Source organism: Pogona vitticeps, chromosome Z (assembly GCF_051106095.1).
Source record: "Pogona vitticeps strain Pit_001003342236 chromosome Z, PviZW2.1, whole genome shotgun sequence".
Classification (NCBI taxonomy): Eukaryota; Metazoa; Chordata; class Lepidosauria; order Squamata; family Agamidae; genus Pogona; species Pogona vitticeps.
Window position 1 is genome coordinate 2,555,709 of NC_135799.1, and position 17,655 is coordinate 2,573,363.

Consider the following 17,655-nt stretch of genomic DNA (forward strand, 5'->3'; position numbering starts at 1 on the left):
CATTTCCTTTTCTTTGGGATGGTTTTTGTTGCTGCCTCCTGTACAATGTTACGAGCCTCTATCCAAAGTTCTTCAGGCACTCTGTCCACCAAATTGAGTTCCTTAAATCTGTTCTTCACTTCCACTGTGTATTCCTAAGCGATTTGATTTAGATTATACCTGACTAGCCCAGTGGTTCTTCCTACTTTCTTCAGTTTAAGCTAGAATTTTATTGATTGATTGATTGATTTGAATTGATTTGATTTGATTTGATTTGATTTGATTTGCATCCCGCCCATCTGGTCCATGTGACCAGATTTTGCTATGAGAAGCTGATGATGAGTGTCACAATCAGCTCCAGCTCTTGTTTTTGCTGACAGTATAGAGCTTCTCCATCTTTGGCTGCAGATAACATAATCAATCTGGTTTTGCCATTGCCCACCTGGTGATACCCATGTGTACAGTCACCTCTTGTGTTGTTGGAAAAGAGTGTTTGTGATGACCAGCTTGTTCTCTTGACAAAACTCTATTAGCCTTTGCCCTGCTTCATTGTGAATGCCAAGGCCAAACTTGCCTGTTGTTCCTTTTATCTCTTGACTCCCTACTTTAGCATTCCAGTCCCCTAGAATGAGAAGAACATCTTTCTTTGGTGTCAGTTGTAGAAGGTGTTGTAAGTCTTCATAGAATTGGCCAGTTTCAGCCTCTTTGGGATTGGTGGTTGGTACATAAACGCAGATTACTGTGATGCTGAAAAGTCTGCCTTGGATTTGTATTGAAATCATTCTATTATTTATGTGATTGCATCCCAGTACAGCTTTTCCCACACTTTATGTTGACTATCTGTGGTCGTCCGACCAGATAGGTGGGGTAAAAATAAATAAATAAATAAACAAACAAAGAAATATCTTCTTTGGGATTCTTGCCCACAATAGTACATATGATAATCGTCTGAATTGAATTTGCCCATTCCTGTCCATTTTAGTTCACTAATGCCCAGTATGTCAATGTTTATTCTTGCCAGCTCCTGTTTGACCACATCCAGCTTACCAAGGTTCACAGATCTTAAATTCCAGGTTCCTATGCAGTATTTTACTTTGTGGCATCAGACTTTCCTGTCACTTCCAGGCACACCCACAGCTGAGCATCCTTTCAGCTTTGTTCCAATCACTTCATTAGCTCCAGAGCTACAGTGGTACCTTGACTTGCGAACTTAATCCGTATTGGAATTAAGTTCGTATGTTGAAAAGTTCGCAAGTCAAGTCAATCTTTCGCATTGGAATCCATTGAAAACCATTTAATCTGTATCTGCTGTTTTCCATTCATAGGTTGAGGCACTGTTTGCAGGTAGAGGCATTAGTTCCCATCGGAACTAATGCAAATCCAGATAATTCAAACACTAGCAGGTGAATTTTTCTTCTTCTTTTGACCTAAGATGAACTTACGTCAAAAAAAAGGGCAGGAAAGTTTTTTCCCCTTTTCTTTTTGTTTCATAAGTCGAGGCTCTATTCGCAGGTCGAAGCTGTCATGAATTTGATTATGAAAGCTGAATAGAGATTTATTTTATAGGAGCAAAGTTAGGCTAGAAATCCGTTTGTGTCTGTGTGCAAGTTAGAACGAAGCAAGATGTCCAAGGTCAGTTCTTTTTCAGTAGAGAAAAACTATGAAGAACAAGGTGACCTTTATCACGTCGCCAGGTAACTATCTCAACCCAGACGGAACAAGGACATAACTTCTTGATTAAAGAGAGGGAGAGAGAAGACAGGAGGGAGAAGATGTAGAGAAGACAGCCTGGACGACTGCCCAAACACAGTGAGAAAATTCCAGCACGGAGGAATGAATGCCAGAGGAAAAGCTCCGAATGAACTTTTATTTTTCAAATTAACAATAAGACAGATCTCTGTTCAAAAATGTAGTTAGCTGTTTATTATTTTGATTTTTATAGAGGAAAATGCCTTGTGGTGATGGCTGGGGTTTGTTTGTTTTTTTTTAAAATGATTATGAAAAGATGTCTTGTTTGCTTGTTTAAATTCATTTACTAATTTCTATTTTTCTAATAAAATATAAAAAGTCTAACTGTCTGAAAATTGGCTTCTTGCATAGACCATTAGCTACTATAGTTCATTAGCTACTTTAAATTGATTTCTTTAATCAGGCCACGTTTATTAAATGCTACCAATTTAGGGTCCTACCTATAAGAGAGGAGGAAGATTAAATCTTCTAGAATTCCTGGATGTTGTTTATTTAAAATCGGTTCAGACTTGGGAGAAGGAGTGAAGCAGTTGCCTAGGGTAAAATTAAAGGACCCAGTTTTACCTGATTAGGAACTGATCATTCCGGACCCCTCTCTGGTCCGTGTAAAAGCAGATTCTTAGGAAGCTCGCTTTTACGACAGAAGCTACTTTTTGTGAACGGAACTGTTTGTAACTCGAATCATTTGCAACTAGGGACATTCTTAAGTCGAGGTACTACTGTACTTGTCCTTGTCCTCTGCTCTTCCTCAGTAGCATGTTGAACTCTTTCTGACCTGAGGAGCTCGTCTTCCAGTGTCTTTCTGTCCAAGGAGTTTTCTTGGCAGATATCCTGGGGGTCTTGTCTGTTCCTGCTCCAGGTGGATTGCGTTTAGTCAGAACTCTCCATTATGACCTGTCCATCTTGGGTGTCCCTGCACAGCATAGCCCACAGCTTCTCTGAATTCTCTCAACCCTCAGGGGCCAACCACCCCAGTGGAGTGTTGGGAGACTGAGAACAGAGAAAAGAAAATATTTCTTCACCCAACATGTTATTAGTCTTTGGAACACCTTGTCACAGTATGTGGTGATGGCCTCTGCATAAGATACCTTAAATAGGAGATTTGACAGAATCCAGGAGGACAGATCATGATGGGGATGTACAATCTCCAGGCTTAAAAGGAAGGCCCCTGCAAAGGCCAGATGCAAGAGAGGGGGATCAGGAGACAGGAATCTCATTGTCTGATGTGCTCCCAGAGGCATCTGTTGGGGCCACTGTGAGATACACGAAGCTGGTCTAGATGGGAACTCAGGCTGATCCAGCAGAGCTCTTCTTACATTCTTATGTTCTCTTGAATGCCTCTGTCGGTGGAACACTCTTCGCCTCCTCTGAACTTGCTACAATTTGTTGGTATCCTTCTTGAAGTTCAGAACAGGACACAGTACTCTAGATGAGACCAAACAAATGCTGGACAGAGGGGAACTAGGACCTCGTGGGATTTGGATACTCTCTTCATATTAATCCTGCCTAAAATAATGTTTGCCACATCACACTGCCGGCTTATACAGTGGTGCCTCGCTTAACGAGCGCACCATATAATGATGAATTCGCATAGCGATCCCTTTTTTGGGATCGCTAATGCGAAGGCATACCAACGGTCACAATGAGTGAAACTCGCATTGCAAAGATCGGTAAGCGTTTCGCTTACCGATCTTCGCATTGCGACATCGGGGGATCAGCTGTTCGGCGGCTCCAAAATGGCCACCAGAAGCCCCAAAATGGCCACGCGCAGCATTTTCGCGCCTTGCCCTCACTTACCGAGGGCACAAAAATGGCTGCCGCTATGGAGGAACATCGCTGAACGGTGAGTTTGGGGCCCACTGGAACGGATTAAACAATGTTTAATGCGTTCCAATGGGTTTTTTGATCCGTTTAGCGATGTTTCCAAATACCGAGGGTTAATCCGGAACGGATTAACCTCACTATGCAGGGCACCACTGTATTTCATTTTGTGATCTATGACGATTCAACAGTCTTCTTTGCTTATAGTATTGCTTAGCCTGGGATGTATTTTTCTGTATATTTTTACTTCAGAAAAGCTTTTGACAAAGTGCTGCATGATATCTTAATTAGCAAGCTAACTAGGTGAGGGCTACATAGATCAAGTGTCAGGTGGATACACAGTTGGCTGCAGAATCATACTCAGAGAGTTATGATTAATGGGTCCTCTCACTGGGAGGAGGTCACAAGTGGGCTACCCCAAGGTTCTGTCCTTGGCTCTTCAATATTTTTATTAATTATGTGGAATGCAGATGCAGGAAAGCTCTCCAGGATGACTGGCTCAAGGTCAGCAACCAAAATATCTGGGTTGTCTGGGATATCAAAATCTTTCTGGTATAATTCCTCTGTGTATTCTTGCCATCTCTTCTTGATATCTTCTGCTTCTTTTAGGTCCCTCCCATTTTTGTCCTTTATCATGTCCATCTTTGCACAAAATGTTCCTTTTTGAACATAGGACTCTTCTTTTATCTCTTTCTCTCCATCAGGTGATGAAGAAGACAAATGGAATTCTATTTAAGCAGTCATTCATGGGAAAAAAAAGAAATATGATGAAAAAATCGACACACTTAAAAGGCTAAATAGTGAAGAAACGAAGCCATAAAACAAGAGGGAAAAAAGAAATCTCTGGCTTCTGCTATTAATGTTGATGCACTTTTGATCATCTGGAAAAAAATCAACAGGGGGAAAAAAAGAAGAAAATGTTCCCTGGGCAGAAAAACATTCAAGGGTGCTTCAGATAACAGTAGACTTGACAAGGTCCATCCAGAGGAGAAACAAAGCCAATGCATTGAACAAGGAAAGAGCATCACAATGCACAGTCATTATACTTCAGGTGAAACATCACTGAGAGGTGAGAGACAGTACAAATGCCTACAGTGTGGAAAGAGCTTCAGTCAGAGCAGTAGATTTATTTCCCATCAAAGAACTCACACTGGGGAGAAACCATATAAATGCATGGAATGTGGAAAGAGCTTCAGTCAAAGCAGTCACCTGAGTTCCCATCGAAGAATTCACACTGGGGAGAAACCATATAAATGCATGGAATGTGGAAAGAGCTTCATTCAGAGCAGTAACCTGATTTTCCATCAAAGAACTCACACTGGAGAGAAACCATATAAATGCTTAGAATGTGAGAAGTGCTTCAGTCATAGAAGTAACCTGAGTTCCCATCAAAGAACTCACACTGGGGAGAAACCATATAAATGCTCGGAATGTGAGAAGTGCTTCAGGCATAGGAGATACCTGAGTTCCCATCAAAGAACTCACACAGGGGAAAAACCATATAAATGCATGGAATGTGAGAAGTGCTTCAGTTGTAGGAAATACCTGAGTTCCCATCAAAAAACTCACAGTGGGCTGAAACCATATAAATGCATGGAATGTGGGAAGTGCTTCAGTCGCAGCGATAATCTGAGTTCCCATCAAATAACTCACACTGGGAAGAAACCATATAAATGTATGGAGTGTAGGAAGTGTTTCAGTCGTAGCAGTGATCTGAGTTTACATCAAAGAACTCACACTGGGGAGAAACCATATAAATGCATGGAATGTGGAAAGAGCTTCAGTCAGAGCAGTGCCCTGAGTTCCCATCAACGAACTCACACGGGGGAGTGTGAAGGCCAGAGGAGCAGTGTGCTGTCCTCCATGTCACAGAACGCAGTGACTGAAAGTGGATGCACTGAAGGAATATTGATAGAAATAGATCAGGAGGAGGTGTTACCACAGAGGATGACAGAGGTGTGTTTGGTTGATGAAGAACGGGAGGAGTTAGATCTAATATTGTGGGAGGAGATAAAAGGGGAAGAAAATGTGCACGTATGCAGGCTGGCGACAGAGGGAGAGTTGGGAAGAACCATAAGTCGCGGGGTACAGACTGAGCCCATGCGGGACTTTGGAAAAGCGACCGGAATCCTGAAGGACTTTCCTAATTTGCAGTTAGGAGGCGGATTACTGCTTGATTCAACACTAGCCAGCACGAGTGGATGTGAGTTTTACCCTCTAGAATGGACGGTGGTCAACTACCCTCGAACCCAGCCTGGGGGACGGAGGGTGATCCACCCTGGTCCCTCTTTTCTTCAGAAACTGCCCGAGAGGGACTGGGCTCGACACCCATGCTGTGGGACTGTCTGCACGGTGCAGAGTACCCCCCTGAGGCCTTTGACAGACAAGGAGCACTTTGGTCCTGCTCCCTTTTGAGGGTTAGTAGAACAACTCCAGAAGTTAGGGTTAAGAAATATAATGTTTTACCTGAGATAAATTTGTTAGACCCGTTTAACACTGTTGAACTTAGTGCTGTTAAGAATAAAGAAACTAATGTTGAAAACTCAGAACAGCCTCCAACCTTTTTTCCCGCCTTTATGACGAGCTCATACCCAGCTGAAGAACTTCGTTACAGTGGCGCCCAATGTGCGGCCGGGGTAAAAGAGAGCTGTATAAGCTGAGAGAAGTAATGGAGAGACAAGCGAAGCTAATTGCGAATATTACAGAACAGCAAACCATGATTGTGCAGCAGATGAGGAGGCAGGAACGTGAGGAAGAAAGAAACCCGAGAAATACAATAAGCGTTCACGGAGGACTGTTGGCTGGCCCTGCATATATTAGAATACAGAAAATGACACCTAGAGATGACCAAGAGGCATACCTGCATACGTTTGAGAGGGTAGCACTGGTGGCGGGATGGCCAAGAGAGCATTAGGCCCTCATACTCATCCCATGCGTCACGGGTCTGTTACAAGAGGTAGTGGACACGCTCAGCACACAAGAGGCCACCCAATATGAAACCGTGAAAAACGCCATACTCCGTACTTTGAACCTGATGGAAGAGACATATTGGAAAAGACTCAGGGAACTTAAGTGGAAACCGGGAGCACACCCTCGCACGGTAGCCCAGCGGATGCGGGCCAGTGCGATGAGATGGCTGAAACCAGCAGAGAAAACTAAGGAACAGCTTGTGGATACTGTTGTTTTAGAGCAGTTGGTACAATCGTTGGGGGCCGGCGCGAAAAATTGGATTCAAAAGAACAGCCCAAAGACGCTGGAAAAAGCTCTCTCCCTACTGGAGGATTACAATAATGCAGAAGAGGCAATTAAGGAAGGGAACCCCCCTTGGTCGGAGCAAGGAAAGCCACATAGAGAAGCTTCACTTTCGAATTCAAACCTGGCCCCAAAACACGGCACAGACATGAGTGGGCCAGTGAAGCAGCGCGGGAAAGGATTTGAGCCTTTTGGGACCAAACCGGTGGGGCCGATAACAGTGTACCAGAGAATCTACGCACCCTGAATGGGGTGCTGCGAAGGCAAAGACGGGCACCCCATTTGTTTCGGATGTGGGGTCCCCGGACATGTACAAAAAAATTGCCCAGGGACTAATTGTTTGTGGGTGGGACAACAAGTGAACCCCCCTGTTGCAAAGATGGTGCCTTCGGAACACTGGGAAACTGAGGCATGGGTGAACGGGGAGAGAAAGAAAGCCTTAATAGACATGAGGTGTGGGAAGACTCTTGTGCAAGACTTATAAGGAGACAAAAAGGATGAGAGGTTGGTAGTTTGATGTATTCATGGGGACATAAAGAACTACCAAACCACGTGGGCTAATGTAAAGGTGGGGAAGAAGGAAAGGAGAATGAATATTGGCGTTGTGCCTGGGCTCTCCAGAGAGATGTTGTTAGGGAGGGACTGGGTTGGATTGCGCACGATAGAGACATTCAAGGAGGGGTTGCAGGGCGAATGCCCTAAAGCTGAAGACCAGTCCGATTTTTTGCAAAAGGTGACACGGGAACAAACAAGAATGCGGCAGCAAGATGACGCATCGTTGCTAGAGCCGATGCTCGTGGCTAAACCCGCAGGAACTCTAGTGAGGGGCCAGCAAGGTTGTGAGTTGGAGCAAGGGTTGTTGTACTGGGTGGAGGAAAACGGGGATAGGAAGCTTGTGGTACCTCAGAAATGGAGAACAAAGGTCCTAGAAGTAGCTCATGTCATCCCGCTAGCGGGGCACTTGGCAGAGGAAAAAACGAAGGCGCGCGTGAAACAAAGATTTTGTGGCCAGGGATGAAGAAGGAAATTAAGGAATTTTGTGTAACGTGTCCCCAGTGCCAGAAATCACAAAGGAAGCCCAAGTTAGGAACTGAGCTGATACCCTTACTGTAAGCGATCAGGCTCCCCTAGAGGTTACCTGATTGTGCGGACAGAGAGTAATTAGGAGTTTACACACTCTTAAGTTGCTGGGTTGAGTCCTGGTAACAGCAAAGGCCTGTGCCAAACACCCTCTTACAAGTCTGCCCTAATAAGAACACTTCTGTACCTTAGGAAAATTCAAAAAACCAAACACATGAGCTTTGTAGTCCTTAGACTCCATATGCTCAATTGGTTAGGACTCAGTAGCAATCTCATGTTCTCCTCCAGCAAACTCGCAATCATCGCATCTTTCTGTTCCATAATTTCTTTCACTCCCTGAATAAACTTATACACTTTATCAAAAAGAGCGTCCCTGTTTGATGCTTTTGCATCGTTTCCTTCCATCTCTATTTGCTAACTTGCCTAAGCTTGTCTAGCAAAAAGAAAAACAGAACATCAAAAAGCAAAAACGAAGCAAAACTCTCTCTGCACTTTGGATAAACTTCAGTCACCCTGAAGACCCTGGAGTCACAGGAATGACACTTGGCCAAATAGAATGCAGGCACCCAAACTTTAAAAAGCCCAAAAAGCAAAAAAGCAAAGTCACCCTGAAGACCCTGGAGTCACAGGAATGACACTTGGCCAGACGGAATGCAGGTACCCAAAACTTTAAAAGCAAAAAGGCAAAAGGAAATACAGCAGCAGATTTTTAGTGAGAGTCTTCCTTCACGCTGTTGAGAAATTGCTTGGCAAAAGTCTTACCCAGAAGCTGTCACCCATTCTGTAAAACCTTGAAAATGACAAACTGACTGTTTATAATTGATCCTTAACAGTTTACACTGTCTCCTGGAGATCTCTTTTTTAAAGAGCACCCCAGATACTACCTAATAAGGCCACAACCATAAAACTCAGTCCTCAGAAACAGTGCTTCCTTAAAAGCTGCTGTTCACACCAGGCTGGTGAGCATGAGGCTACACATCACTTTTTAGTGTCTGTCCCTGTGCCATTTTCCACTACCACTAAAAATAGCTTATGGATCAGACCCACACAAGCTTGTGAGATAGAACAAAAATGGTCACTATGAAGGTACTACAAAGTCTAGCACGTAGTACATCCTGTGATGAGATGGGTTTTTGAGTTAAAATCTTGTAAGGAATATGGGGTTTGTAATTAAGAAATGAGCAAGAGAGGTTCCATCTTGTTTCTTTGTATAAAGGATCTATGCTATGCTGACAGGTTGTTTGCTAGTGCGAGCAGGGAGAATATTATTCTGAGAGCCTGATAAAGGACTCGGTGTGATTAGATAGATGGGAATTGTTGTGACTCTTTGCTAAACCACAGTAACCCAAATAACATCTGGTGTGTATGGGAAAGAAATCATGTGGTGCAACAGGACTGTTTGCCTAGTAACAGACTCTGATTGGATGACATCGTGCGAAGGTACGATAAGCCCTTACCAGTTACTTTTGAAAAAGGAACTTTTTGCCTGTGGACATTGTCATTTGTGACTCACCCTAATGTCTTTCATGACCGACTCTTCAGTCTTACGGGACCAACCCTGAAGTCTACATGGAGTGATTTTTATGTTATACTGGATTACCCTTGGACCTATGGACTATTTCCTAAGGACTATTTCTTTTAAGACTTTTTCCTATGGACTATTTCCTATGAATTATTTCTCTATGGACTTTTACTTATGGAATACTTCATATGGACTATGCTCTTGGACTTTTCTAAGGACAATGGGATATTTACTGGATTTTTCTCTTTGGTACAGGATTTTTATTCTACAGGAGCACTGAGGACTATAGCCTTTTGCTGACGTATTGGACTATTTTGTTTTTCCTGATGAATTACTTTACTGGAACTGTTTTTATACATTTTAATGGCTTTTTGTATTCTTATAAGGTTTTTGAACACTTTTCTATTTTTCATGTTTTCTTAACTGCACTGCATCTTTGTAAATAACTAGCACAATGCTTATCTACTTGCTTTGGCTTAATTTGGTTTTGATACCTAGAAACATGCTTTTTCTTTAATAAAATAATGATTATAAAAATCAATTGGTTTCCTGAACAGTAATCTTGTCTTAGGGTCATCTGAGAGTGCTGCTTCAGCCTAGCATACTTAAGGAGTCCTGCCTGTGGTGCGAGATAAGTCTAAGGACTACAAAGCCCACATGTTTTTCTAACAGTAATATCTGAGAGTACAAGGGTGTTCTTATTAGGGCAGACTTGTAAGAAGGAGGGTTGTAGCATGGCTAGCTGAGCTCTAGGACTCACTCAGCCCATTTTAGCGTGTGCAAACTCCTGTCCAGGCATTCACGTGTGCTTTCGAGCACCGTGTTTGCTCACACATCCCACCACTGCCACCATGTAAGCGATCAGGCTCTCCCCTAGAGGATACCTGATTGTGCAGACAGAGAGTAATTAGGAGTTTACACACCCTTAAGTTGCTGGGTTGAGTCCTGGTAACGCAGCAAAGACCTGTGCCAAACACCCTCTTACAAGTCTGCCCTAATAAGAACACCTCTGTACCTTAGGAAAATTCAAAAAGCCAAACACATGAGCTTTGTAGTCCTTAGACTCCATATGCTCAATTGGTTAGGACTCAGTAGCATAATGTGACCTAAGTTTCCCCTCAGGTGACCTAGGACAGCTTTACTGTTCAAGAGACCAATTGATTTTTATAATTATTATTTTATTAAAGAAAATAGAAAATTCCATAAAGAAGAGTAAATTTATGCATAAACAAGCAAAATATCATTTTCCAGGTTGATTACAAAATACTGTAGAAATGAAGCAATGAATCCATTAAAATACAAAAACACTAAAAATCCCCCAAATCCCAAAAATCCATGAAAATATATAAAAAGCTACTTAAGGAAAGGCAAAAAGGCAGGTGCCCCCCTTCTAAAATTCCCTACTTCTCATTTCAGTCTCTCACCTGCACTGAACAACAGGTAAGCAGACCTAGAAAAACTATATTTCTAAAATAGTCAAAAAAGGTAATCCATAAGAAAAAGCATAATGAATAAAGTAATCCAAGAAAGTATAAATGTCCATGAATCTCGAATCCTTAATCATTGTCCTGAAAGGAAAAAGTTCCTTTTTCAAGCTTTGCTGGCACATCCCTTATCTCCTACTTCTCATGCTGTCATCCAATCACAGCATGAAGTCAGGTAAACAGTCTCCCTTTATCTTCTTTCTTCTCTGCTTGGTTGTCTTCCCATGGGTAACAGGTGTTGTTTGTCTTAGCCGTCTGCAATACACCACAATAAAGTCCACATAAACCATAATCATGACACTTACCATTAATGGACCACCCCTTTCAGAGGATTGGTGTGGATATTGTAGGCCCCTTAGTGCGATCAGCAGGGGGGCACACTCATATCCTAGTGATCATTGATTATGTCACCAGGTACCCCAAGGCCATACCCCTCAGGTCTACCACAGCCAAAGTGCTGGCACGAGAGCTGATGCAGGTATTTTCCAGGTTAGGCTTTCCCAAGGAGATTCTCACAGATCAAGGAACAAACTTTATGAGCCAAACGCTTAAAGAGCTGTGGCGCCTCCTGGAGGTTAAACCAATCCATACTGCAGTCTTTCACCCCCAAACCAACGGGTTGGTGGAACACTTTAACAAGACTCTTAAGGGGATGCTGCGAAAATTGGAAATAAAGAAGCCTAAAAGGTGGCATTTATTGATCACTCCCTTGATGTTCGCCATTAGGAAGTACCACAAGCATCCATGGGTTTTTCACCATTCAAACTGATGTATGGGTGGAACCCCCATGGTATTCTGGATTTGGTAAAAGAGAAATGGGAGGAAGGACCTGATGAGGCTCAGCTGAGATGGACGGCGGGTCTGACTCCATCATAGGATCACTGTGGGTTAAACTGCCAGGCACAAGGAGTGATGTGATAATGGGTTGAGTGGCTTGCTATCATCCTCCAGATCAAAAACTTGAGGGGGAAATGTTGGGAAAAACTTGAGGGGGAAAAACTGATATGCAGAGAGAAATCAGGGAGGTGTCCAAAAGGGACAGGACTGTAATCATGGGAAACTTCAATTATCCTCACATCAGCTGGGCAGAGGCGTGCTTGGGTCAAGAAAGAGAGACCGGGTTTCTTGACATCCTAAATGACTACGTCTTGGAACAATTTCTCATGGAGCCAAACAGAAGACAGGTGACTCTGGATCTAATATCATGTACTCAGGACCTGGTTAGGGACAGGAATTTTACTGAGTCGCTAGGGAATAGTGACCATGCTGCCATCTCTTTTGCCGTGCATGTTGGGGGGAGAGTGTCAAGCATAGCATAGGCATCCTTCAGTCTCGAGAGACTATGGTAACATGCTCTGAATTGAGGAGTGTCCTCTCCAGAGCATGAAGCCCGGGTAAGGTAATATGGAGGATAGGCTGTTAACCAAGCAGCAGATCCCCCCTCTCCACATTGCTGAAATGGTCCAATGGAAAGGCAAGAGCCAATACAACTGGTTCCAGCAATGTCGCAGGAGTTGGCAGAACGACACATGCTGCCTTCGGGACTCCAGCTCCGGATTTTGCCTCGAGGTTAACTCCTGAAGCCTTTTCCATGAGTGGATATAGCCACAAGGCAGTGGAGGTTTGAAATCGGAGTTTTCCTTCTCCTAGACGGGCTGCCTTCCATGGCTGACGAGCCCCACCTACCCGGCCTGCTCTTTAATAGTGCAAAAGTATGATCTGATCCTTAAAACTTTCCTGACTCCCCAGCTTATGCAAATCTCATTGCCTTTCCTATTTACCATATTAAGGCCAGATATTAAATTTGAGAATTTCACGCGCCGTTAGGCACGCAGTCCTGGGACACGCTCTTTTAAATCAGGAAGTCCCACCCCTAGGCCCCACCCCCAGGCCATGTGCTCAGGAGACAAAAAGAAAGCCCAGGAAAAAAAAAACTCAGCAAGGCATCCATGCAAACAGATCTGGCCTTCGCCCTCAGCCCAGCTTCCAGCCCTTTTCCCTGGAAGCTGGGCTGAGGGCGAAGGCCAGGTCTGTTTGCATGGATGCCTTGCTGAGTTTTTTTTCCCCTGGGCTTTCTTTTTGTCTCCTGAGCACATGGCCTGGGGGGTGGGGCCTAGGGGTGGGACTTCCTGATTTAAAAGAGCGTGTCCCAGGACCCAGGACCCTTTTCCCTGGAAGCTGGGCTGACGGCGAAGGCCAGATGAGAGTGTCAAGCAAATCTGACACAAAAAGCCTTAATTTCTGAAGGGTGGACCTCCCTCAGATGAGGAAGAAAGTAAGAAAGAAGTTGAAAGGGAAGTTTACAAAAAAAATCTCAAGAGTGCCTAGTCTTTTTAAAACAACGGTAGCAGAGGCCCAGTGGAAGTGTATAGTGAAAAAAAGGGGGGGCTCAGTGAAGTCCAAGAAAGTGCTGGAATAGTTAACAAGCAAAGTTACAGAGGCCTTAACGGGAAAGGAGGGGTCCTTCCATAAATGGAAATCCTTCCCAGTTGAGGAAAATAAAAACATAAATTCTGGCAAAAGAAATGTAACAAGATGATTAAAAAGGCAAAGAAAGACTTTGTGGAACGTATGGCTAGCAATGTAAGGGGGAATAATAAAAGCTTCTTTAAATATTTTAGGAGTAGGAAACTTGCCAGAGAAGCATCTGGCCGTCTGGATGGAGAGGGAGGGAAAGGGGGAATTGGAAATTGCAGAGAAATTAAATGAGATTTTGCAATTGTCTCCACGACAGATTACTTTGGGCAGATTCCGCTGCCCAAACGGCCCTTCTTGAATAATGTATTAAATCAGTTACAAGTTATTCTATACGAGCCACAGGTGTCACCGGGAGGTCTTCTCCGGAGGTCTGGAAAGGGTCAAGAGGGACTCAAATGGGAAGGAGCCTTATTCCAGCAGTAGAGGTGGCAGAAAAAGAGATTCACACCTTGGCTTAATTTCTATAGAAGACTTCAGGAGCCATAGATCTCTTGGAGAATTGGCACAAATATCGCTCCCTAAAAACTCAATTAAGGAAGTTTATAAAACAAAAAAAGGCAGACATTTATTTGGTAGCAACAATAAACTATTTGGGGCCATCGTGGCCAGCTCCTCCAGGCTGGAAGTACAAGACTCTGCCGTAATATCTCCACCAAGATGGATCCAAAATTTTTCAGACCTTCTTTTTGACAAAGATAGAGCTGTTAGACCTTCTACACTCTTTGCTCTCTCTGATCTTCCTGTTTGGCCACTAACCATAGAAGAGACCAAAGATCTCATCACTCAGTTGCAAGCCAGAAAAGCAGACGGCCTCGATGCCATCCCACCGGACATGTTGAAATCCGAACCGGACTGGTGGGCTTCACTCTTTGCTTCCCTTCTCACACCTAGAGATAATACTGGGATCTTTCCAAAATTCTGGACAACTGCGATCCTTGCCCCATTTACAGAAAAGGAGACCTGCACGTCCCAGAAAACTTCAGAACTATAAGTTTATTATCAGTCATTGGGAAACTCTATGCAAAGCAGCCCCCTTCATGGATTGCTGCCTTGTCGTGGTGAAGGGGCTTGAGTAATTCAGAGAAACTATGGGCTATGCCGTGCAGGGACACTCAAGATGGACAGGTCATAGTGGAGAGTTCTGACTAAGCACAATCCACCTGTAGCTGGAACTGGCAAGCCACTCCAGTATCTTTGCCAAGAATACCCCATGATCAGAAACAAAAGGCTAAAAGATATGATGCTTGAAGATGGGACCCTCAGGTCGGAATGCATCCAGCAGGACTGGGCCCTGTTGCTTCTGGCTGCCTGATCCCCTTCCCAAATTCAGCCACCTGGCTCAATGGCAAAGAAGGCTTTTAAGTCGGAGCTGCTTCTAGGGCCCTACCAGACCAGCGTTCCTGTGCTCAGGGGAGCCAAACAACATTTGCCTTCTACAGCTCACTGTGTGAGAGACGGTGGGACTGTGGCTGGGCTCCTTCCGGCTGCCAGATTTCCTGAGGGAACTGGTTGGGGAATAAGCTGGGAGACGGGGGAGTTGAGGGGCCTCTGGGGCAACCAATAGAGACAATATACGGCAGGGGAAGATATGGCGGTGGGAGTAGGGCATGCCCGCATAGGAGAAAGGAGGTTAAATACCTTACACCTATCCCCCTTTCTAGCTCTACTCCCAGCCAAACGGTACCAGGTGACCATATCAGCCTCCCCCTGGGCCACAGGGTACAGTTGGTAAATGCCAGGTCAGCAAAAACTAAGACTGCCCTCATTCATGACTTAATTTTGGATGAGGGGGCCGACTTGGCATGCATTACTGAGACCTGGGTGGGAGAAGAAGGAGGAGTTCCTCTATCTCAGTTATGTCCCCCTGGGTACTTGGTCCAACACCAGGATTGCCCGGAGGGATGGGGAGGAAGTGTGGCAATAGTCTATAAGGATTCCTTCCACTTTTCCAGACTCCTCGTCCCCTTGGGAAATGGTCTAGAGGGCCTGTATTATGTGTTGGGCTCAAGAGACAGACTGGGGATTCTGTTGGTGTACCACCCACCCTGCTGCTCACCAACAGTCTCCCTACCTGAGCTGACGGAGGTGATCTCGGATCTGGTGGTGAGGACCCCCAGACTTTTGGTACTGGGAGACCTCAACCTCCATGCCGAGGCCACTTTATCAGGGGCAGCTCAGGACTTCATGCCACCATGACAACCATGGGGCTGTCTCAACATGGCATTGGCCCAACTCATGAGAAAGGCCATACACTTGACCTAGTATTCTCAACGGGACGGGGGGATGGTGGTCCAGATGTGGTGGATTTATCTTTGACTCTGTTGTTATGGTCGGACCATTTTCTGGTAAAATTTAGACTCTCTGGCACTACTACCCTCTGCAGGGGTGGGGGATCAATTAAAATGATCCACCCCCGGAGACTTATGGATCCTGAAGGATTCCTGAATGCTCTAGGGGAGTTTCCAGCTGATATGGTCGGCGCTCCTGTCGAAGCCCAGGTCGCCTTGTGGTACAAGGAGATGGCCCGGGTGGTTGACATGATTGCACCTAGGTGCCCTCTCCCTGCCCGCAGAGCCTATATGGCTCCATGGTCAATCAATCAATCAATCAGACCTTTATTGGCATAGACAAGACAACATATAAAAGGAAAATTAAAAGAGGAGTGCAGTTTGCTGGTCTTGGTTGCACAGGATTATAACATAGTGTAGAAAGGATGCTACGTTCGCAGATACATCCTGTAGAGAGTCACTCAACATAAAATAAACTTTATCAGCTTCAGAGAGGCCTGATTTGTTTTTTAAAATTGGTTCTAAAAGTTGGATACGGGGGGCAGTATACTTGGGACACCCTAATAGGATATGGGAGATTGAATCGATACAATTTTGTTTGCATGAACAAAGCCTATCTGCGTAGGGGGTCCTTAAAAATCTGCCAGTCAGGACTGCAGATGGCATCACATTAAACCGAGCCAATGAGAACGCCCTCCGGTGCTGGGGGTTACTTAGTGCAGAAAGATATGAAGCTATATGTCCAAATTTACAGGGAAGAGACAATTTCGCTGGTGAACAAGTCTTGTTAGCCGCATTATAAAGATTTTGTTGCTCAATATCCAGGACTCTTCGTTTAATTATTTGAAACGTTTCAGAGGCAGACAGCATATAAAAAGAGTCCAAGCTTAGACCCAAAGCACTAATTTTTTTCTCGATGGTGGCAAGCCAGTTGGAGGGGGACAAATCTCGAAGTAATTGAAAAATGAGACTATTTGGGTCAGGGTCATTATGAAGTCTCAGCCAGTATTTGAAGGTAATCAACCAGGCTCTAGATTCGATTGAAGTCTGTCCAGTTTCCAGGCAAAGAGCAGCGTAAGGAACGCAATTAGGCAGCCCTAATATTTTGCGAAGAAATTTTGACTGGATACACTCAATAGAATGGTCGAATGAGCTAATCCATATAGGGCAACCATATAAAATTTGGGCCTGAACTTTAGCGTTAAAGACCTTTATGGCTGCAGGGATGAGTTGGTTGCCAGTATTGTAGAAAAACCGGGAGACTGCAAAGGCGCTGGAAGTGGCTAGATTTGTAACAGAATTACGGTGTTGTGTCCAAGATAGGTTATATTGAAAGTTGATACCAAGGTATTTGAAATGCTTAACCTGTTCTATTATGTTTCCATTGATTACCCATTTTAAGGGTCGCCAGGATTTGGAGAAAACAAGAATTTTTGATTTTTCGCAGTTTAGTAGAAGCTTGTTTTGATTGAGATATTCGAGGCACCTGGTAAGTAGGCGTTTCAAACCCACACGGGTGCGGGAAATTAGAACGGCATCATCCGCGTAAAGGAGCAGAGGGACTTGTAGGGAGCCGATTTTAGGAGAGTGAGCATCTATTTCAGCCAAGAAAGGGGCCATATCATTGAGGAACAGGTTAAATAAAGCAGGCGCTAGGATGCTGCCCTGTTTGACGCCTTTATTAACTGGGATCTTTAATGTTAGTGTTCCAGTGGGGGAGCACTTGACTTGGCATGTTGTAGAAGTATGCAGTCTTTTGATGAGGAAGAGCAGCCTTGGATCAATGTTCAGTTTGTTTAGTTTGGTCCAGAGAAGATCTCTGTCAATAGAATCAAAAGCTCCCTTCAGATCCAGGAAAGCAGTGTAGAGTTTGCAATTGGGCTTCTGTGAATATTTGTTGGCCAGATGATGGAGAACCAGACAGTGATCTGTAGTTGACTTCCCTTTAGTGAACCCGATTTGTTCAGGCCCAGGGATTTTGGACTGTGCCATCCAGGAGGCA

General features: G+C 44.3%; 1 protein-coding gene across 5 annotated transcripts in view; it reads left to right on the forward strand.

The window, feature by feature from the left end:
• LOC140702925 (uncharacterized) overlaps window positions 1–6,098 on the forward strand; it is a 208,957-nt gene extending 202,859 nt beyond the window's left edge. For 4 of the 5 annotated variants that reach the window (XM_078382539.1, XM_072984830.2, XM_072984832.2 and 1 more), the window contains one exon: window positions 4,254–6,098. In XM_078382539.1, coding sequence (XP_078238665.1) covers window positions 4,579–5,964 — 1,386 coding nt within the window. In that variant the 5' untranslated portion in view covers window positions 4,254–4,578 and the 3' untranslated portion in view covers window positions 5,965–6,098. The remainder of the gene's footprint in view (window positions 1–4,253) is intronic. The other variant, XM_078382535.1, reaches the window with a different exon arrangement.
• Window positions 6,099–17,655: the final 11,557 nt, after the last annotated feature.